This window comes from Acipenser ruthenus, chromosome 24 (genome assembly GCF_902713425.1).
Source record: "Acipenser ruthenus chromosome 24, fAciRut3.2 maternal haplotype, whole genome shotgun sequence".
Taxonomy (NCBI): domain Eukaryota; kingdom Metazoa; phylum Chordata; class Actinopteri; order Acipenseriformes; family Acipenseridae; genus Acipenser; species Acipenser ruthenus.
In genome coordinates this window covers 19,567,009-19,590,022 of record NC_081212.1, presented here as the reverse complement: position 1 = coordinate 19,590,022, position 23,014 = coordinate 19,567,009, and the positions used below count along the sequence as shown (strand labels likewise).

Here is a 23,014-nt window from a genome sequence, read left to right as displayed (position 1 = left end):
AACATGCAACAGCAACTGGTGAGCATTCCAAACATAGCAGTCTGAAGGCAGCTTCTATCTTTAGGGTAGTGTGTATCTAATCAGGAACTGGACTGCATGAGGAAGTGGTGTCTGAGTTTACTCGCTCGCAGAAAAAAACAGATGGGAAGCAGCATCCCTCCCCCCAGCTTTTCCATTCTCTTTCTGATTGACCTTGTCAGGGTAGCTACGGTTATTCCTACTGAATTTTAGATCTCAATGTTCTTTTCTTGTCAGCGATATGCTGTTGTCTTTAGTCACAATACAGTGTGTGTCTTTTAAACCTGATATATCTGTTCAGTTCAGAACCAAGGCTGATACATGAGTTTCCAACACATTTACTGATCAAGTATTTAAAATGCTGTAGCATTAACTGCAAAAAATTGGAAGTGATTACAAGACGTTCCCTGTAATGCCATTACACTTACTTACGTCATTCTCAATCTAAGTGGTTATGTTTCTTTGCACAATGAGATCAGCTTCAGATAGTGTTACCCAAAGTTGTATCTTATTATAACTGTTTTCAATTAAGCGTTGAATATGAAAGTGAAATGTTTTCTGACTGAACCTCTGTTGACAGTCCCAGCTTGCTGAACTATTTAAGCAGATGTACTTCCTGCACTGCAGAAAACAGCTGCCAAATAATTAAAACAATGCAAAAGCAATAGCCTACTGCTGAATTCAAAAATTGAAAAATGCTGTTAGCTATAATAAACTATTAAAATACGTTGTTCATTGTGCTCAGATTTTAGATGTTGAATTCCAAATCATCTTTGTCTTTTTTAAATGGTGGGATTTGCATCATTCAGCTAAATCTTAAACCTAGACCTGGCTATAAGGATTAAAAAAAAAAAGTATGCCTTTCTATGGCAACAATGTATTCATAAGCATTTACAGAATTTAAAAATAAAAGTATGATTTAAAACTGCAACTGAGTCTCCCTTCCTGGTCAAAATGTTGTTGAAGCCGACACCCTGGGATCCTTCAAGAAGCTGCTTGATGAGATTCTGGGATCAATAAGCTACTAACAACCAAACAAGCAAGATGGGCTGAATGGCCTCCTCTCGTTTGTAAACGTTTGTATGTTCTTAAAACACCATTACTAGTGACACTGTCCTGTCACAAAGACGTAAAGACAGAACATCAGCATACTTTGTAAAGCCGAGATAAGGGATTTGTCACTTATCAGAACTTCCTGTTTGTGTAGTTCATTTTGCTGTGAATCAACAAATATTTCAATATATTAAGTTTACCCTTCCTAAACTGTAAAAGCTGATCATTGACTGACTTTTTTTTTTTGCTCCTTGGTTATTCACTGTCACAATTGTTAAAACGAGTGCACCGAAGTTGTTTCTCAGCAGATTTTTAGCATTAAGAGTGTGTTAACATACACTTCAACTCTGCATTAGACTGAAGTATTAGTTAACCTGGCCTCAGTGTTATGAGCAGGGATCATAATGCTCTTTAAAGGAAGCAGTTTTTTCTGGTTTTCTGTCTTTTGTGTTGTCTTCTATTATTATTATTATTATTATTATTATTATTATTATTATTATTATTATTTATTTCTTAGCAGACGCCCTTATCCAGGGCGACTTACAATTGTTACAAGATATCACATTGTACATTATTTCACATTATACAGATATCACATTATTTTTACATACAATTACCCATTTATACAGTTGGGTTTTTACTGGAGCAATCTAGGTAAATGTGACAGAGATCGAATGAGTCTTAGTGTTAGATCTCCCTCTCGACCTGTGAGGGCACGGTATACGAGGAACAGAGTACCCTTAATGAAATGGCACGACAATTTATTCCGTAGGGTAGATGGAAGTCGGTCAGTTCGGAAGGGGGCGGAGCCATGGCACCCGAGCTCAGTGACCCAGACGGTAAGCGGCGTGGCATCCGAGGACTGGAGGAGCGGATGCGCTCGTTAACCTCGGGGTCATGGGCGAGGGTATAAATAGGGGGCATGGCTTGAGTGATCTGTTCCTTTGCATATGGTTAAATTATATGACCAAGAAGGAGCCCGTTTGTGAAATCGACCGTGAGTGTTTTGTGTCTGTGTCCTAACACTGTGTGTCTTGTGTGTTGTTTCACTAAAGATTACTGAGCACGATCCGGAGCTGCAGCCGCAGGCCAGCGACAAACCCGGACTTCACCACTCACCTTTTCACTACTGGAACTGTCTGTTGTTTGCACCTTTTAGCACTTGAATCACGCACTGTCTTTGTGTTTGTGTTTAGTGTGGGTGTCGGAACGGGACTTTGGGGTTGCGGGTCAAACCCGTAGGATTATAACGAGAAGTGATATACGCCGCTATATCACTTCCAGCACCATTATTATTTACATGTTTTGCCTTGAGGCTCTGGACATTTATTAATTTAAATAAACACCCTTGCACCTGTATCAACGTTTGTCTGTGTGATTATTCTGCACTGCACTCACCTGCACGTCATTACCACTTTGCCACAGTAAACTACCTTGCTCAAGGGTACAACAGCAGTGTCCCCCACTGGGGATTGAACCCACAACCCTCCGGTCAAGAGTCCAGAGCCCTAACCACTACTCCACACTGCCAACCCTAAGTAGTGTACCAGCCGGAAGCTTGTTTGCTGAGTGCCAGCGGGGTTGTTTGTAAGATGGATGCTCCTTTCCTATGAAAACGCTTGTCTCTGGTTATGTCCTGCACCACTGTCTGATACTTGTCACCTTAGCGAGACTATAAAGCACTGAATTGGCTAGTTCCTAATTGCCTTCTTTATATGAAGGCAGGTAACAAGGTACTGAAATTGAAGGGATTCCTACAACACACTGGAAAGTATAAACAAATCTAGTTTTCTTTCAAGGTAAACTCCTGCCTGTTGATTTTATACAAATGTATATTTCTAAGTGAGATTATGAGGGTTTACTATATGAGTGTGTCTTTGCCTTAGACGTGAAACCACAATGGGAACCAAGACATTTAAGGAGAAGTCAACATCCTTAACATACAGTAATGCAGGTGACTGAGGATCTCAGTTCTGCTGGTTTAGATGGTACAGTAGTTCAGGGTCTGCTCTGCTAAAATAGCGAAGCTGACAGACATGTCTTTATGTCTTTATAGCTACAGCACTACTCAATTTAGTCAGCAACAAGAGAGAGTTAATTGCTGCGCATTATGCTTTTCTAAGTCTTTGAGATAAAAAATCATTTCTGGTGGAGTGCATGTGGGCAAAATATCATCTCAGTCTGACTTTATTCTTCTTCAGTTTATTGGAGTAAAGCTTGAAAAACACCCAATTTAAAAACACTTGAAACATATGTCTACATTTCTACTAAGGGGTTGATTTGGTCACCCTACAGTACATCCTGTCAGTGTAACCCATCAGCTGGAGCTGCTTTGAACATTTTACAGTAAAGGAGTATCACCCTGGATTGTATCAACTATTTGTAGTTATCCAAGGATTAACCCTAATAAGAAGAAGTTGATGCAATCCATGGTGAATCCCAAGTGCTGTAAAGTGCTCTGAAAGCCAGCTGTGGTTTATTCTGGGTGGTGTATTAACCTATTTGTTCATTATTATTATTATTATGGGGCTGAATACCTTTAGAACAATATACAAGTGCTGCTTGATCCCTGAACACTGGTTTTCCTGCTCGTACAATAATGTCTTCCTGCCAGTAGGTAATTGTTTCATTTTTAAGAACATAGACCCTGAGATTTTAAATTAACACAATAAAACTGGTTTGTAGGTCAGAGTGGGCCCTTCTCACTCCCACACAGCAGCCCCCCAATGGTGTGAATCTGCAGTGACTATGTGTACTGCTGAGTTTCCTGCGAGAGTGAAAACGTGCTGTGACTATTTGGAAACATTGTAAAAGTGTCTGACCTTTGAATCACCATCACTCATTTTTCCCTTGAGGGAGGACAATAGCAGGACTGGATGTTGCGTGGTACATGTACTGTACATCACAAATGGAGTCTGTTTGCTCTGCACACCTGCTTGTGGGGTAACTGTTCCCTAGCTACTGTATGTAGAGCAGGCTCACTGTATCTGGTGATTGTAGTTAAAACTGCACCACTTAGCAGATGATGTTCTTGATAGGAAAATATCTCTTGTTTCACTCCATAGGCTCAATGACCTCTCCAGGGGTGTAAGTAAGTCTCCTTGAGGATACAGGGTCTGTAATAATAATGTAAACAGTGGCAGATTTTGGTGCAACTGCTCTTTACAAACCTGCTGTTTTGCGGACCTCATTCCTCTGTGTTATGCTGTTTTTCGTGATGCTAATAGTAAGTGTGTCAGTAAATCACGCCTAGTGAAAAACCCCAGCAGGAATAATATCGGGTTCAAGTGCAGTGGTGTTTTTGGTTTCCAGGTGTGAGATCAAACACTTTGAGAGATCGACGTCACAGAATACACTGTTTTATTCTTTTGATTTCCCCCTGATTGAGTTGCATTATTGTTGTCCTGAATTATATGACAAGTGGAATCTCAATTTTTATTGGAATTCCGTATCCTGTTACGTTGTGATAGCGTGATACAGTACAGTTTGGATAAACAAATGTGAAGCAAGATAGTGTCACTTGCCACTTGATGCGTCCAGTGGTTATCAATTAGATAGCAATTGACCGTTGTTTGTCTTACATTTCTGTGGGACATTCAGCATCAAACATCAGAGTGAGTACATTTCAGGTTAAAATAAAACAATATAAACATGAAGTGGCAAATTACGTTATTTGCATCTTTCTAAGTTTAGAAAATTCTTAATCTTAGGTTTATTTTTTAATACCTTTTTTGTATTGGACCGACTTGGGTGTCACAGAGTGTTTTTAATATTTTTTAAATAGAATATTGAATAGCCAGACACAGTATTCTGAAATTCAAAAACACAGGGAAGCTTTGTTTGTGAACACAACGCTAATGGATTTTTTTGTGTCTCTGTAGCGGGCAGTTTGCTATCGTGAAGCAGTGCAAGGAGAAGAGCAGTGGGCTTGAGTACGCTGCCAAGTTCATCAAGAAGCGCCAGAGCCGTGCCAGCCGGCGGGGGGTGAGGCGGGAGGAAATCGAGCGCGAGGTCAACATCCTCCAGCAGATCCAGCATCCCAACATCATCACCCTGCACGACGTTTATGAGAACAGGACCGACACGGTGCTCATTCTTGAGCTGTAAGTCTGGAGAGGATTTCCTTCTTTTCTTCAGGGGATAAGGAAAGCGAGAACAGGAAAGAATGCATTTGTTTCACAGAACACCGCCTTCTTGAAAACGGAACTCCTTGCTTGTCAAACTTCTGAAATATTGCAACTTTTCAGGTCACTTTTTTCACATTGGCTTCCTATGTATCATTTAAAAGACACGGTGTACTGTATGTTACACCCTGTTATCTCCATTTGGCTGCACCTGATCTAGCAACGTAATGCTAAAGCAATGCAAACTCCCTAGTTGTAAAGCATTTTGCTTTAACCCTGTTTGTCTATGTGGTAAGTGTTTATTTACTTCAATGGTTATTACTACCTGGGACTACAGGTCTCCTTTCCAGGGAGGTCCTGAGATATGCTCTACCACAAAAGAAAGGATCATCCCATCCTCAAGTATTCCCAGTAATATAATTTACAGCTATCTATTGCACCTCAAAACACAAAGGGGAAAATTCACAAAGCGTTTTACTCAAAAGTGATAATAAAATAAACAACTTAAGAATATTTAAGAACTTAAGAAGCTTCTGACTTAAATTTCCTATTTGTTTATTTCAGGTTGGTAACTTTAATTGGTGTTTTTCTCAGATCAGAAAAAATTGTGTCAATGTCACTTTGAAGTCCATGGTGAATTTACACAGAACATTACACATTAAAACACAAGTTAATGTAAGCATATAAACAATCACACCGAGCAAAAATGTGATTGTCACCCTGTATGCCTCAGTATAAATGTATGTATTGATTTCTGTGCTTCACGCTAACTTCTCAAGCAAAATGTGACTTGGAACCTGTTGTACAGTAATCTGACACCAGGGTCTGATATATACACCTTGGTATGTGAAAGGTCAAAACAGCAGCCTTGTTTCTAGGTTCATGCCATGCTTCTTTGAGTTTCTGTTTGAAAAGTGCAGGCTTGTATGGGTATATATTACCACTGGGTACAGTAAATGGGAGGGAGGTATGTCTACAGTCTTACAGTCTTTGCCATAGTGGATCAGTGTAGTGGGCATTACATCTCCATATCTTATATTAACACAATGACAGCTGTCAAAACATGGGACTATCAGGCAACCTGTAATCAGCACAATGCAGTGTGCATTGAGTTTAAGGTGTGAAAGTAAAGAAGGTGTATGCTTGCTAAATGACTGATATTTGGCTGCTTAAGTGATTATTAGAGTGTGCATTGTGGGCAGGGCGGTGGACTAAATGAAACGCATGGACTTGCAGCTTTAGCTATTGTTTTAATTGAGCACCCAAGTACAAGACGCTTACAAGTACATGTGGTTTCCACAATACTGTAGCTCTATACATTCTCATTCCCTGTACAGTTTTAAATATTTAAAAAAAAAAATCTGAACTTGAAAATGTGCCATAATGAAAATCTGTGTAAAATTTTACTGGCACTAGAAAATCAAACATCACTGTAAATAAATAAATAAATAAATAAATAAATAAATTCAGTGACAGCTGATTTCAAATAGTTATATCCCTAGAATAAAATGGAGAAAAAGCAGGAAACAAAGAAGTGGAAGCAAGCCAAACACTGTGAGCTATGATGTAACCCTTCCCATAAATTTTAGAGATGATTAATGCCCTAGTGTTTAGACTCTAAAAGGGTGGCGTGTGCGTTCTGGGCAGACTGACAGGGCAGAGTGCAGCGGTGTGGCATTCTGAAGAGAATGCGTAAAATTCAAAGTCTAAAGACTAGCTGCCCAACTGGCCCATAGGACTGAACCAACAGTGGCTTCACACAAACATTCTTCCTCTGCACTGTTTCTGTACATTGCAAATGAAACAGTGGTTGCTTTCCTGTGAGGTTCAAGTTCTGTTTCATAACCTGGGGTTTCAGTACCAACAGGGTTTGGAATCTGTGACTCTAGAAATCACATGATTCTAAAGTTTGTCCAATAGTCTGTGAGTGAGCAGTAGAAACCTTTCAATAGTGTGATTTGAAAAGCATTACAAAATCATGAGTCTTTATTAAGGTGTGTCTGTACTTTAGTGTCAGCATTACAGAATGGTTAATGCAACCCACACCCCCATTTGTAATAAGGTTATTATATGTGTGTGTGTTACATTCATAAATAATTTATTTTACTAGTTGTACTAGCTGTAGATCGTCAATATCTGTCAGCATAAAGACCATGTTATTACTTGTTTAAATTTCTTGAGCTAGTTATGTAGTGTTACGAAGCTGCACAACTAAATGTAACAGAAGTCGAGTAACGAGACGCTTTCCAGTCTAGTGAAGAGAAGAGAGCAGGGCAGTTCTTTGTACAGAAGCAGACTCGGTGGCTCCATCATCATTTGATCCTGATCATTTATCAAAAGATGTATTTTACTAATGCAGGTCTGCAGCATCACTAATCCATTGTTGTTGTTTCCTAATGTACAAATGGCCAGAAAAAGACTGGTTGTTTGATACAGATATAAAAAGAACGTACATCATAGTAATACATTAATGGTGGGGGCCTTGTATAACGTTGTTGTGTCTCAATAGAATAACAACAATCACTAGTTATTATCATGTCGCTATGGATCCTTTCTAAACAACACTATGGTCCGCTGCAGGTATTGTGACCTCACCTGACCCTACATAGTTTTAAGCTTTGTGAGGGGTGTTTAAACTCAAATGGGCTTCACCTGAGTTCAAGTTGAAATATATATATAAAAAAAAAATGTCAGTGACTTGTGGGAGATATTAAGTTATTTTTATGTAGGGTTATTGACCCTATAACGGTGACTAAATACCAGCCAGAATATTTGTGATTTGACTGGGTCTAGATACACTCGATTGACAGTGGTTCTTCACATCTTGTTTGCTTGGTTTCAGGGTGTCTGGAGGGGAGCTGTTTGATTTCCTGGCACAGAAAGAGTCTTTGAGCGAAGAAGAAGCGACCCAGTTCATGAAACAAATACTCGACGGGGTCGACTATCTGCACTCCAGGAAAATCGCACATTTTGATCTCAAGGTTGGTTCGTCAGGATGTTGTTTGCGCATGCACTTAACAGCACTGCAACGAATAACAAAGTTAATTCTTGTCATAAAAAGGGTGTTGCTTTAGAGCTCAGATTGACACATCTGTGCTTGAACATATGACCCTAATACAAGTATTGAAAAAAAAACATTCTGGAACAGTGATTTCACCAAACAATGCTACTGTAATTGTACTTGTAATTATAATTATTATTATTATTTTTTTTTTTTTATTATTTCTTAGCAGACGCCCTTATCCAGGGCGACTTACAATTGTTACAAGATATCACATTAATTTTTACATACAATTACCCATTTATACAGTTCGGTTTTTTCACTGGAGCAATCTAGGTAAAGTACCTTGCTCAAGGGTACAGCAGCAGTGTCCCTTACCAGGGATTGAACCCACGACCCTCGGGTCAAGAGTCCAGAGCCCTAACCACTACTCCACACTGCTGCCCCTATTGGCCCCTATTGGCCCCTATTGGCCCCCTTTCTTGTTTATACTCAACACGTACAGCATTATGGCGGGATAAATGGGCTTCACCTGAGTTGAAGTTGAAATATTACGTCTAGAAAACAGAAAAGATCAATAGCTAAATGACATGGGAAATGATAAGATCATTTAAACACTTTTTTATAGGGTTATTGACCCTATAAAGGTGAATAAATACTAGGCACTGTACAATCAAAGTTCAAGACTTAGCTAACTTATCTTCTGCACCTCTGGAAATGCCACCTTTCTGACTGCGAGGAATGATGTATGACATTATCATAATAAATCTAAAAGGAATAGACACACAGGTTTTTTTTTTTTTTTTTTAAACATTTTGTCCATGTAGAATGCTTCCGATTTTTTCCTGTAATTATCACTATCCAGTGCTGACAGAAAGACCACAGCCACTTGCTGTTGTTGGATTGCTTGGTACAGGAGCGAGCCAGTTGGAGGGTGTTGAATGGTTTCTGGAAAGTCTCTTTCTCATGCATTCTGGTGTCGGGAGCAGTATGCAATGGCAGGTTCACAGTTCAAGGGCCAGGCTCTTTGGAGTTTTGTTTTCAAGGAGTTACCAATCCAAAGGAAATAAAACCCTGGGGTTGAGGCTCCCTTGTGAATACAATAACAGGCAGCAGGCAATACAAATTAATGGGCATTCCTACAGACACACTGGGGCAGGTTTAAAAAGGTCTAAATGCCCAATTTAAATCTGTTAAATGTTGCAAATCTAGTTTGGTTTACTCACATGTTCCAGCACTTTTTAAGATGTGCCATTTTTCATTTTAATGTTTACACCCTGCCAATTCTTTACACATTCATGTTTTAGCTGTGCTTTGGTGTTTCGAACATGCCTGTGTTTCTGTGCTGTCTACTGGATTCCAGTGACTTCTATAGAGTTCTGTGGAAGCAAAACTACCAACTTGCTTATACAATTAAATTGCCTATTACTAATGTTTAATTTTATGTTTTTTTGTGCTTATCTTTCATAAGTCAGTGGGCAGTGTGACTATTTAACCATTTGGATATCAGAAGACCTGCCGGCACCTCCTGTATTTGTAGTGAATCTCAGCAGGCAAAGAATTGCTATCACACAAAACCGCTTTCTAAGAAAAGACAGGAGCCCATGGGGATACAGGGTTAAAATGACACACACACACACAGTGAGAATATGTCAGATGATTTTCTGCAGCTTTCAGTCCTATTAAGGCAAAACGAACCCCATTTGGGTCAGAAGCTTCCAAGTGAGTGCCAAGCAAACTAAGTTGATTAGCCTTGTGTACCCAGCAGACCTTGGAGCAGGACATTAAGTTCTGCCAAAAACCGGAATTACTTCTTCAATTGACTTGTGGGGACGTTTTGTAGCAGTAATGAGTGATATTTAGAGGGAATGATTCAATGAAGAGTGTGTTGATGCAGAACCTGAAGACTTCCATTAAATAATCAGACCCCACAATGCCAGCCATTCTTCGTGATTGTCCTTGGCGACATGGTCTGCATAGTTGAGAGGGATTGTTAATGAGAAGGAAAGGCTTCAGATTCCAGGATGATGCCAATTTAGGATTCTGGGAAGACAGCAGTGTGGTCTCGTGGCTGGGCTTTGGGAAGTGGTTCCCTTTGCCTGCAGTCCAATATCAAATTTCAATAGCAGCAGATTTCATGACACCAGCTGAGATTGCAGATTTACTTTAACTGGTTGATTGTTTTCATAAATGCCCCATACATGTGAATATATTTAGCTGAGATAAATAAACACTAGCTGCCATTTTGAAAAATATTGTTTAGAATTTAATTTTTTCCCCTTTTACATGAATGAAAAATGTCTTAGTTTACCATGTCAAATATTCACTGGCCTTTTTTCAGTTTACCATGTACTTCTGTTTCATTTACATGCCTGTGCTTAATCACGCTTTCACTGGGTTTTACTGCAGTGGTATGTACAGTAAACTTTTAGAAGGGATGTCAAGTGGACTCTGTCATCTGTCAGTGAGCTGTTCTCTGTGTTTTTGGAATATACTGACAGCATGTATTTATATTTTTAATAACTCCCAGACTACTTTCAAAACAAGCTAACGTGATGTTCCTGAGGGAACAGTGGGATCAGTTTGAATGTGGGTGTTGCTCACTTCAGTGAAGCGCTGACAAACAAGGGTTTTGTTTTTGATTATGTACTGAACAACCAGAACATCAGCATATACAACCACGAGGCAAAAATAAACTGCTCAAATCGAACCAGCTAATTTGGAGGTTACTTAGGTTAGATAGATATTCATCTCTAAAAGACGTCAAGTACACTTCCTGAACTTGGTTAGTGGCTTCTTTCTGTCTGATGCTATGGAAAATGTATTTTGTGGTGTCTTTTGAGAAGAAGAGAAAAAAAAACAACATGCCTATATATATATATATATATATATATATAATGAAACATTCACCAGGAATCCTCTACTCTGCAGCTGTAAGATAACAGGAACAGGAAGCAGCAATTTTAATAAACTCTTCTAGTGGGGTTTTGAGTCACACTTCCACGTTGAATAAGATATATATGTAGCTCTATCGCCACTAGTTATGAGATGCAGCAGTTTGCATTTATTTGTGCAAAATAGATGTTTAACATACATTCAAAACACAGAAATTCATTACTTTTTTGGATAGTTGATAGTCTTGAGCAGTGGAAATGATAATATTGTGTCAGTTATGCAAATACCGTAGTTGCATTTTGACTGCTTTGCTGGATTTAAAGTTCCATATAAAAATATGCTACACTATTCTTAATTTAACAAAACTCTAGATTACTATAATACAGTGGATCTCTCGTGGCACATTCAATCCATTCTTTTTCCCAACCATGTCCTTAAGTGTTGAATTCAGCAGTCTTTAATGGGTTAACATAGTTGATTTAAGTAATTAAGGACCTGCTTGAAATGGACTGCAAGAGAAACCACTGTTTTTGAATATTCTAGTATATTATACAGTAGTGAATTATAGTGGCATGTAGAGTCACATACACAGTCACACGTAGTAGCCTCTCATTTTACAATGAGTCACGTCAGATAATCATTTGAAATGTTTGTTTGGTTTGTTGTTGAATGAGGGTTTAGCATTTTCTTCTTTAAAGTTGAAAAAAGAACGCCAGAAATGGAGAGGTCAAGCATTACAAACCTAGAATTGTGAAAGTAATCAGGAACTCTCTGCATGAGTTAAAATGCTAGCCCTGATGAAGCAGATGGGGAAACGCTGGCTTTCAGTTGCAGTTCCATCTTGTAGTTAAATGATTGTTTACCAATTCTGTGGGTTTTTCAGTAAAGGAATAAGGCTTGACTTTACAGCTCTACAATCCAGGAGCCTGTGCTGGATAAAGACAAAAATTTTAAAGAATTCAGTTGTGTGACCGATCTTCTTGTTGAATATAATAACAGCAACCCTTTCTTTGTTCTTTTTCTAGCCAGAAAACATAATGCTGCTGGATAAGAACGTTCCTTTGCCACGTATCAAACTGATTGACTTCGGCCTGGCTCACAAAATCGAAGATGGAGTTGAGTTCAAAAACATTTTTGGAACTCCAGAATTTGTCGGCAAGTGCCCAGAATAACTTAGAATGTCCAGTCAGTTTATAGAAAGATAAAACATTTAAAAAAAAAAGGGTTGAGATGTCAGATCAATTTGTCATGGTTTTGGAATATAATCTTGTATTTCCTTTGTTTGTTTTTTTAAATAATTTTTTTGTCACATTAATATGCCCACCTTGAAGGTTGTCTGAAGATCAATGGACAAGCTTCATTCCTGATGTCAAGCCAACAGCCTCTTTCCACCCACCAAACCAAGCTACTGAACTCTATAGGAAAGGTCAAGTCACTGCCTGCAGCTGTGGCCAAAAGTTTTGCATCACCCTACAGAATTAACTAATTTTGCTTCTTAAAATCGAAAATATATATGTATATCATATCGCATATATTGTAGCAGTTTTTTTAACAATACAGGTATTATTACAACAAAATGTCACCGCAGAGGTACCAATCTAGCCAAATGATGGCCTCCTGGCACAGAAGCCATGGTAGCAGTACAGTCAAATCAAATGAAACCTGCTGAATAATATTATGTTAACATATTGAATTACATTCCGCTTTGTAGTTTTCATATACTTAACGAAAAAAATGTGACATTTCGAAAGCTAACATGAAATGTTGTGCTACTATTTTGGCTTCCGGTAGGCTTTTGCAATATCATTTTGTAGTTTCTTTGATTACATGATGTTAATGAAAGATCTAAATTATGTTCCATGGCATCAAAAGCCTATAAATAACTCCAATGTTTGTTTTCAAACACTTTCCCATGACAAAGGTATGTTAAACATACTGAAACGTTGGGAAGTTGACTCTTTGAGCAAAAACTATATATATATAATTATTATTTGTTTATTTAGCAGACGCCTTTATCCAAGGCGACTTTTACAGAGACTAGGGTGTGTGAACTATGCATCAGCTGCAGAGTCACTTACAATTACGTCTCACCCGAAAGACAGAGCACAAGGAGGTTATGTGACTTGCTCCGGGTCACACAATGAGTCAGTGGCTGAGGTGGGATTTGAACCGGGGACCTCCTGGTTACAAGCCCTTTTCCTTTAACCACTGGACCACACAGCCTCCATAATATATGTATTTTATGTCTCAGTCCTATAATTCCAGGTGATGCAAAACTTTTGTAGAGTCATTGAATGCTCAGTTGAAGGCAAACTAACCCTCCCTAACTCCCATGACTCACCCTGCACTCCCAAGTGGCAGGGCTTTTACTTTAGACAAAAGGCACACATGCAGGTGGAGGCATCTATGGCTTTTCACATTCCTTCTTATATGTAATCCAAATCTTTCCTAACAGCCGTCGAGATCACAAGCCAAGGTCCTTTTTAGAGAAACTGAAGTAATAATAGGAAGATGATAGATTAAACCCTGTGTGAAAATACAGATTGAAAACAGGTGGTATAATGATGACTGTATTCTTTTATTTTTTTAGCTCCGGAAATCGTCAACTATGAACCACTGGGACTGCCTGCAGACATGTGGTAAGCCTTTTCTAACCTTTAAAATGTGTTTATATTACAGTGTTAGTATTTTATTTAAAGTATGATTAATTCATCTGTTTCTGTTTGATTTTTTTTTTAGGAGTATTGGAGTCATCACCTATATATTGTAAGTATCTAGTGTTATAGGTATCAATAGTATCCTAATAAAAGGTTTTATGTGTTCATGTTTTTTTTAACTTCTGTTGTAATATCTTTCAGATTAAGTGGGGCGTCCCCTTTCCTAGGCGAGACAAAGCAGGAGACTCTTGGAAACATTTCAGCAATGGATTATGAATTTGACGAGGAATTCTTCAGCCGCACCAGTGAACTGGCAAAGAATTTCATACGGCAGTTACTAGTGAAAGACACTAGGTGAGTGTGTGTGTGATAACCAAGGCTTTGAAATCCATTATCTCTTATTAGCATTAGCAGCATTGGCTACTTAGATACAGTTGGTTGCCATGCTTAAACATGCACTTTTTAATTTACAGAAAAAGACTGACAATCCAAGAAGCTCTTAATCATCCATGGATTAAGGTAAAGCCAAAATTGTTGTTGGAATTTTTTTTTTTTTTTTTACTTATTTCACCTCACCATTATTTTTATCGTGTTTGTTTACTAGCATTGTTGCAACAAGTGATGCACGATAGTGTGTGTTTTAACATGTTAGCATAAAGGTGGGAAATCACTATGCAAAAACAGCATTTTTTTTTTGAATGAATAGCTATAATGCACGTTTACAAGAAGTCAGAGTTCATTGACGGTGGGGCATTATTCACCGTCTGCATACAGGAGTACAATTTCAAGTGTGTAAGGCACTAAGGCACAGCTGTACAGTTTCAAAGAGATATCTGTTACAGGTAAGGGGATTTTATAACCCATTTAGATCAATAGCCACATTCAAGCCAGCGGCACGTCTCATCATTTTTTGTTTGTGAAGAAAGTAAGGTTTTATTTAATACTGTTAAACACTAAAGTTGTACACTAACCCAGTGGATACGCATGACGCACCGCCCAGTTTTATAACAATTTTCTTGGAATGTTTTTTTCTTTGGCTTGGATATCATACCACATTGTTTTATTTGCATGGACTGAAGATAACAAGGAAATGGATGTTGCTGGTGGAATGCGGAATGCGGTTTTGCATCTGGTGTCTGAAGTTTGGACTAACGCCACTGTGTAATGTGCACGCCATTCCCTTTGCTTTGTATTTTCAATTCAATAATGCTGCATTCTTCTATCTGAAGACCCACGAGAGCATGGAGGAAACCAAAGTCCTGGAAACTAAAAAGCCAGAACGACGGCAGCTGAAGACGAAGCGCCTGAAGGAGTACACCATCAAGTCCCATTCAAGCATGCCGCCCAACAACACCTACGTCAACTTCGAGCGATTCACCCTTGCGGTGGAAGACGTCTCCGTAATGGAGACCAGCGTCAGCGCCATAGCGGTGGCCCAAGACTCCCTCCAGGAGGACATCGACGCCTTGATTTCCATCTATAATGAAAAGGAGACCTGGTACAAGGAAGAAAGCGAGAGTGTGAGGCATGAGCTCTCCCAGCTCCGGTACGAGTACCGCAAAGTGGAATCCATGAAGAAACACCTGCAAGATGACATTAAAACCGTGGACTCCAGCATCACAGACATCACTGGCAAATACATGGAGCGGAAATCTCACTTTGAAGTCTTGGGTCAGGAACTCTCATCCGAAGTGAAGTGGGTGCAAGACGTAATGAGCTCCTTTCAGATGGACAATGGCAGTGGAAGCTTCTCCAATGGAGATTTTGCTTCTGTTTTTAATAAAGATGTGAATGAGGCTTTGAAGGAGCTGTTAAACAGCTCTTGTAGTGGAGAGCTGCTTTCAGGCATGAATTTAGACCTTACAGAATGAAGTCAGTGATTCAATCTGAGGCCCTATTTGGCTGTGTTAATGTAAACGTAGTGTATTTTGCACATTTTTAAAAAGTAATTAATATTAACATATACAGTATATTGTATAGTTTTTCTTTTTTCTTTTTATAAAATTGTAGTTGTGTGTTATAATAATTTTTCGGTGCTATATTTAGCTATTTCTTTGAGTTTTATGTAATTTTTTTTATATATACTGTATGAAATTTTAGTTTTCAGTTCCTTTCCAAAATTCTTGTACCTTCTTTCCTTTGCTGTCTTCCACAACGAAATCCTTATGGTCACGGGCACATTCAAATGGGGTTTCTGTTTTTAGGCATTTTTCTACATTTTGCCACAATTTGCAATTGTGTTTTAAGTTCCACGAGCGTGTAAATACTCCCTATGGAACTGTAATAGCTTTAAATCTCATGAGAAAGAACAGTGCTCCGCTCTAGTAATTAAATCTTGCACGCGCGGGGTGGTTTTAAATTATTCAGAATGAATAAATGAGAGATACAAGTCAGGAAGGAGGGACTGCCATTGGTTTTTTTTTGTAGGTTACTGTATTTTTCCCCACTGGGAAAGGGGTGAAGTCAACGAATTGAGTAACCATTTCCAGTGTTTTTCCGGTGTTTACTGGATATGCACCGATTTCATTTTTTTTGTATCTGGGGTGTTTTATCATTTTTTATCGGTTAAAACCGAAAATCAGAAGCCCTAATTTATAATGTTCAATAAAGCTCCAATTTGCTATTTTCTATTAAAGATTCATGGAAAAGAAAATTCAGCAGCTGGCTAAGTAACTCCATGGATTATTGTGATCGCCTTTCACTGACAATATTCAAATACAGGCTTTATTTTTTGTTCGCCTGACCAGTTTGTACTAAAAACACTGGGAACTGTAGCACTTTAATAACAGGTTTTCATTGTGCTGTGGATGCTCAGAGAGCGTTTGTGTGGATCTCCACCCTTCTTTTACAAAGGTCAGTCTGTGTTGACACATTGGTTATCATGACAGCAATGACTGACTGGAGTGATATATAACTTTGACATCACTACAAAAAAAGAATAATAATAATAATAATAATAATAATAATAATAATAATAATAATAATAATTTGCTCATGATTTTCTATTTTAAAACAGTTTGTGTAAGTTCAAGAAGTTGCCCAGCCAAACTTTGCAAAAACATATATGCATTATAAAATAGATACTTTACATAGATAGGAAACTTAACGTGGTACAATTATGCACACAGTGACTGAAGGGGATATTGACATGGTATTTGTTGTATTTTCTGTTCAATAAATCAATAAAACTGTTGACTTACACCAGTTCCTAGATCTTTAAAATGCACAATGGTTTAGAATTATTAGATTGCTCTTTAACGTATGAAAACAATCTGTTCAAAGTATTGTTATAGAATATGAGATTCGCATATGTGTATTTACAGAAATATTTTCTGTATTGTTACTTGTATGTATTTTTATAATTGATATTACGTAACTACTTTCATTTTGTTGTTTCTAAGATCTGAACAGATCAGAGTTCTAGAGGGTCTGGTAGCAGAATTAAGGGTTAAGTACAGAGTGCAAGAACAGATGTGGAACAAATAGTGGTCTGTTGACTGACCTTATGTACACATATACAGCACAGGTCATTCCCACGTTTCTAAATGCTGTTCCAATGGGATCATGCCGTTTACTTCTGATCTGTGGATATTTCTTTCACACTATCTAAAGCCGCAAAGTTCCTGGAAACGTGACATTGCATTCTTCATGAATCACTTTCATCTTTTTACTGATCAAATACTGAACTAGAACATCTAATTCAATCTGCAGGGTCAGTGCAGGGCAGGAGAAATGGCAATGCAGGGGTTCCATACTAAGGGGTAGCACAAGGTCAGTTGCAATAGTGGAGCCATCGGTAGAGTACTGCCACAGCTGTAACATTGTCATACAGTATTTTGACAAACCAATGGTGTGTCAATGGGACTATGATGCAATATCAGTACCAGTGTGCTGCCATACCAGGACCACTATTGGTAGTGCCATTGCTGGTACTGCTGTCATCTGCTATTGGCTCTGATATTTATATCCATTTTCCATCCCACTGAATTGCTAGAGCAGAGTTGTCAAGTGGTTCTATATAGAAATGTTTTATTTGGTGCTGCAAACAGGTAAGAAATCAAGGTACTTGTATTAGTGTTCGTACATTTGGCACGCCATCAATTCTGTGTCTTACATCTGATTACTGTTTGTTTTCTTTTAGCCATTAAACCAAAAGCAAGCAATGGTCAGAAGGCAGTCTGTCATTAACTTGGAGAACTTTAAGAGACAGTATGCAAGGAGGAGATGGAAGGTAACACAATCACAAAACCATTGATTATCTTTTTTTTGGTGTTCTCAACCTCTAAAACAAATCCTTTTTTGTTTTATAGCTGTCCTTCAGTATCGTCTCATTCTGTAATCATTTGCAACGTATGATGAAAAAAGACTATATTAAACAACAAGATGATATGGTAAGTACAATTTACATGTATTATTTATATATATATGTGGATGTTCATTGGAATGTACATAGTTTACACTTCACAGAATAGATACATGGCTTCAGGTTCACATCATAATACATTCAGGCACAGTACCTTTTACCTTTCTCTTTAAGAGAAGCGGAACTACAAGTACCATAATGCATTGCAATGTGAGCGGAACCTTGAAATATCCCAAACTGTCCACATGAAGGTGGAGCCTTATGCTGATCCTAAATAATAAGGGAAGCTGTTTGTTTTATATGGTTACATTTCATTAGGTGTCTCCAATATATCTAAACTGAGTCAGATCTTAAGATGCACCACTGAAATCATTCAAAAAGGACAAGTCTAACAGGTCTAATAGAGAGTGAGATTCTGTGGGCTATTTAATTCTGTTTAAACTTCAGGCAGTAGTTTTTAATTGATTTGAATGGCAATGATATTACGATCCATCACTCTTTAGATAAATTGAAAATTCCCAGTTATGGGTTTTAGGGTCAGCAACATATTTGACCCTGCAAGTAAATTAGTTCAAAGTGAGTACAAGGAGTTAAATACTGAGTGCACTGAGAGTGTGGTCTGTAGAAATATGTAGACAAGAGTATCTGGAAAAGTAGCTGCTGACTTGTTCCTGTAAAATTCACTTCTGCTCATTCCAGAGGGACTGTGAGAGCGACCCCGAGGAGGAAGTCCTCAGAAGAAGAGCCATGAGACCCAGACGGAGAAGCACAACGTCTTGATTCTGTCTTCACAGGATTGTGCGAGTCTGATCGGAGATCCTGAGAGGCCCACAGTTCCAAACAGCTGCGCTGCAGAACCCGGACGTGTGAACATAGACTGCTGGTACCAAACCTGGACCAGATCAAATTTAGGATCTATAAGAACAGCCATTCAGTTTAAGAACAGTTTATACCGAAAGCAATTGCCTTGCAAGGTGGACTTTCAAGAAAAATGTATGGTTTTGATATGTACTGCTCAATGGCTTAGCAGAACATGCAAAACACACTCTCTGCTTAAGAAACATGACTGAAGTACAGAAGAAGATCATTGATGTTTACTTTTGTATCAGTGTGCTATAACTGGATTTTTTTATTTGTTTGGGGGGGGGGGTATTTTTGCTAATGTTAATTCATAACATATATTCTTAAATCAAAGTTATTAAGTGTCATGTAAATAGTGGATTATATAAACAGCGGATAGCGGATTATGTAAAATACATGCATTCAGTTTGCTTTCAACTTCATTTCCTGGACACCGTGATACTGATTTCCTTCCCAGCAACAAAAATATTATCAGTCCACGGTGTCTATTTTAAAAATCTTAACATTGATGTTAATGATAAACCAGATTGAATTTTAATGTATAAACCAATATTATTGAACGCAATAATGTTAATAAGTGTGTCTTTAAAAAGCCCCAGCTGTATTAATATCAATTGATCATTTAAATAGACCATCCTGAGTTAGCAATGCGTGCAATGCTGGAGCCAGAACCATTGACCATCAATTGACCAATCTGCTTAAATGATCCCCTGGACATTCCTTTCTTCCCTGCATTTGAATAAACCATTACTGCATGTTGAAAGAACAGGTTACTCACACATTTAAATAGGCTACACAGTCTTGACAATCATGTTCAGTATATTGCAACTTCTCAATGAGCTGGATGGCTAGCGGGATGCTTATTCTGAAATAAACCGCATAGTGTGCCCACGTGAGCAAACTCTGTTCAGATCAGTGATCCTCAAAGCAGTGCCATGGGCAAATGTGTGCCCGTGACAGCAGCTGATATAATCTTGTATACTGCAATACAGATGTATTGTTAGGTCATTACAATCTACTACTCTGTGCACTAAATCTCCGCTGTCCTGCCATTTAATAAATCTATGTTTTTAGTTTCTTTTTATTTCACATTTTGGAATAAATGCCCCCCCCCCCCCATCTCCTTCCCCATCTTTTTAAGTGCGTATTCTCAGTTTCTTTATTTCACCCCCTCTGTGTTGCCAGGGTACATCGTTTTAAATGTGACCCCTTTTACAGTGAAGGATTTTTTGTGACATGGCAAACTAAGCACCAGAGGGGCTGTCCTCATCTTGTGAAGAATGCATTAGCAGATTGTTGAGTCAGTTTTTCTATGCATTTACCATAGTTTACCCTGGTTTGACTGTTTTTTTTACTATGCTTTACCATACTTCGAAGCGACAATGCTTACCTTAGTCTTACCATGCTTTCACTATGCTTTATTACACTTTGCTGTACCCAAACCCTGGCATTTCAGTCTCATGTTAAACTTCCCCTTTTGCACATTTAATTTTCTGGTGTTCTCTTAAAAAAATGGGTGGAGCTGAAACCACATGTTTACTTTGTGGGACACCTCCTTTTGCCACTTGCTAATTCTAGTTCTTTGTAAATTCTGTGTATTTGTATTTTAGGATTTAGACTACAATTACATGTAAGTCAAGCAGAACACACATCGGGGATTGCATTCCAGATTTACCAGGGATGTGATGGAATTTCTGCACAATTGATGACATCCTCCCTGATGATAATGGAGGGAGGAGGATTCCAAACTTCAAGCTAAAAAGAGTCACTACCCCAAAAGTGGTTCATAGAAATAAATAAGAAACATTTGATAAGAAAATACGTATAACATGGCATTTATTCTGACATTTGAAATTAGTATTTATTTTAGTTTCTTGTTTTTTTTTAACATTAAAACACTTTTTTAAAACAAAATATTTTTAACGATATATTACTAGCAAGAAACAGCTTACCATAGGGTTATATAAAGCAAAAATCAAAAACGATGATGCAATTATCGAATGCTAACACTGCAAACACGCTAACACACCAGTTTTCTGATTCTGAGCTGTTTCTTTAGTTATGTGGTAGCTATGCCATAATTAAAATCCAATCCCAGGTTTAGTTGATGGTAAAATCTGATACTTTGTTGTTCTGAGCTGTTTCTTGCTAGTTTTATACTGTTATGATTTTATTTTAAAAAAATCTTTGCAATGGCTTCAAAATAGGGAACTAACAGTTCTTTTGTTTTTCCTTTTAGAAAAGAAAAGCAAATCTAGCCTAGTTTTGTAATGGGTGAGAAACTGGGCTCTGTTTTAATTGCTGCCTGGCCAGTGCTAACCCATTCGCTCCTCTTCTGTTGTAAGGTCATGCATCAGAGCCACGCACATTAAAATGGAACCCACACACATTCTGTGTCTTCAGCTCAGTGGAAATGCATCAGGTGAATGAGAAGATAAATGTGTAGTAAATACTTCTCTCTGTTCAGCTGTCGCCTAGCGAGCATCCAACAAAACATTCTTTCCTGTCATTCTAGCAAGTGAAAGTCTGTAAACAATGATTGAGCATCGGTTTGACTTTTAAGTGAGAGTGTGTAAACAAACAAACTGCATAATAGCTGTTTGCTCTTGCAGGTAAAGCACTTCAAAAAACATGATCCTACTGATCGGCAAAAGTTGAAATATTGTTTTACCCGCATCATAGCTCAACATTTTGTCTGCTTGAAGAGGATTGGCTGGATGTCAGATGATTTAGTCCATTTACCATTTTGTCGAGTCATTGTTTCCTAATAGAACATACTGCTGTTTCCTGGAACCGGATTACTCTGAGCTGTATGTCACATAGATGTTCTGATTGTAGCTAGACCATTGGGATCAAATTGACCTCCAGTACACGAATGTGGTACCAGAAAGCTGCAGCAACTTATTATCATAATTGAAGTATAAAAAAACGACAATCAGAATACCTTCAACATAAGGAAAGGGACACCAGTGACAGCTGCAAGTATCAAAAATCAAACTGATACTGTTTCCGCTCGGTGTATGATCTAGTTCCCAAAGTTGCCCTTGGCTGCCTAATGGTCTGTTGCAGTGTATTTCAATGAAACAGTTGTACAAGACTAATCTTGTTTCCACACCAATGAGCTGAATCACTGTCTTTAAAAGCTGAACATGTCCAGAATACAGATTGCGAAGAATGTAGGCCAGCATCAATCAAAAGACATGAGAATGACAGGAGAACACTCGGCCGTTCTTCACACGTAGCTTCTAGACTCTACTTGGCTTAATGATCTACAGTTACAGTCGCAGGATCATCACTGCAGTGTGTAAGAACAGCATGCATAAACACAGCCTTCCTACCACTTAGCTGTTCTAATACTAAACAAAATAGTAAAGAGCCATGTTTAAAGAGAGGGGTGCTTTTATCTTCCGAGTTTTAAAATAGCACCAGGATGTGGTGACTGACACTGGAAACTATAAGTGAAATGATTAAAAACAAACGCGTAAGTTAACATAACTGTGATGTTTCAAACCCATACCAAGCTGTTCTTTAGCTTTTAGTTCAGGATATGGCGGGTGGAGGGCATTGTATCCACCACAAAACATCTTGTCATGTAGCAGCTGAGTCAAGGGTTTTCTGTCAGAGCATGTCCAGTGGTGATGTCAACCATCCACACCACACTCCACCATACCACGACTGTTGTTCCATTGTCCCATGATGCTCCTGGCATATCTGTCTGATACACTTTTGAACCATCTTGAACAACAAACATCTGTGACTTGAGAATTAGGATTTTTACTTCCTCTTGTAATTCCATTGCTATGTCTAATGATGGAGTGATGGCAGGAAAAATTCCTTATAGAAGTTAACTATAGTAAAAGAATAGCAAAGTGTAATAAAGAATAGTTAAACATTGCAAGTCTAGAGATATGGTAGAGCATGGTAAATTAGTAGTATAAACATAGGAATGTGAAAACTGCAAAATTATTGTGCACATTTACAGTACCGCGTGCTATAAGGGAAAATAAATATCTTCCGCTCAAGACCTGCACTCTACTGCGCT

General features: G+C 38.3%; 1 protein-coding gene across 2 annotated transcripts in view; it reads left to right on the top strand.

Moving 5' to 3' along the window:
- The window catches only part of LOC131700564 (death-associated protein kinase 2-like), a 31,232-nt gene extending 11,182 nt beyond the window's left edge, over positions 1–20,050 (top strand). Inside the window, exons 3-12 of one of the 2 annotated variants that reach the window (XM_058998592.1) lie at positions 4,953–5,174; positions 8,038–8,176; positions 12,117–12,246; positions 13,682–13,730; positions 13,831–13,857; positions 13,950–14,102; positions 14,222–14,267; positions 17,890–17,979; positions 18,059–18,139; positions 18,811–20,050. In XM_058998592.1, the coding sequence (XP_058854575.1) occupies positions 4,953–5,174; positions 8,038–8,176; positions 12,117–12,246; positions 13,682–13,730; positions 13,831–13,857; positions 13,950–14,102; positions 14,222–14,267; positions 17,890–17,979; positions 18,059–18,139; positions 18,811–18,891 (1,018 nt within the window). In that variant the 3' untranslated portion in view covers positions 18,892–20,050. Of the gene's footprint in view, positions 1–4,952; positions 5,175–8,037; positions 8,177–12,116; positions 12,247–13,681; positions 13,731–13,830; positions 13,858–13,949; positions 14,103–14,221; positions 14,268–14,977; positions 16,950–17,889; positions 17,980–18,058; positions 18,140–18,810 lie in introns of those variants that run through there. The other variant, XM_058998591.1, reaches the window with a different exon arrangement.
- Positions 20,051–23,014: the final 2,964 nt, after the last annotated feature.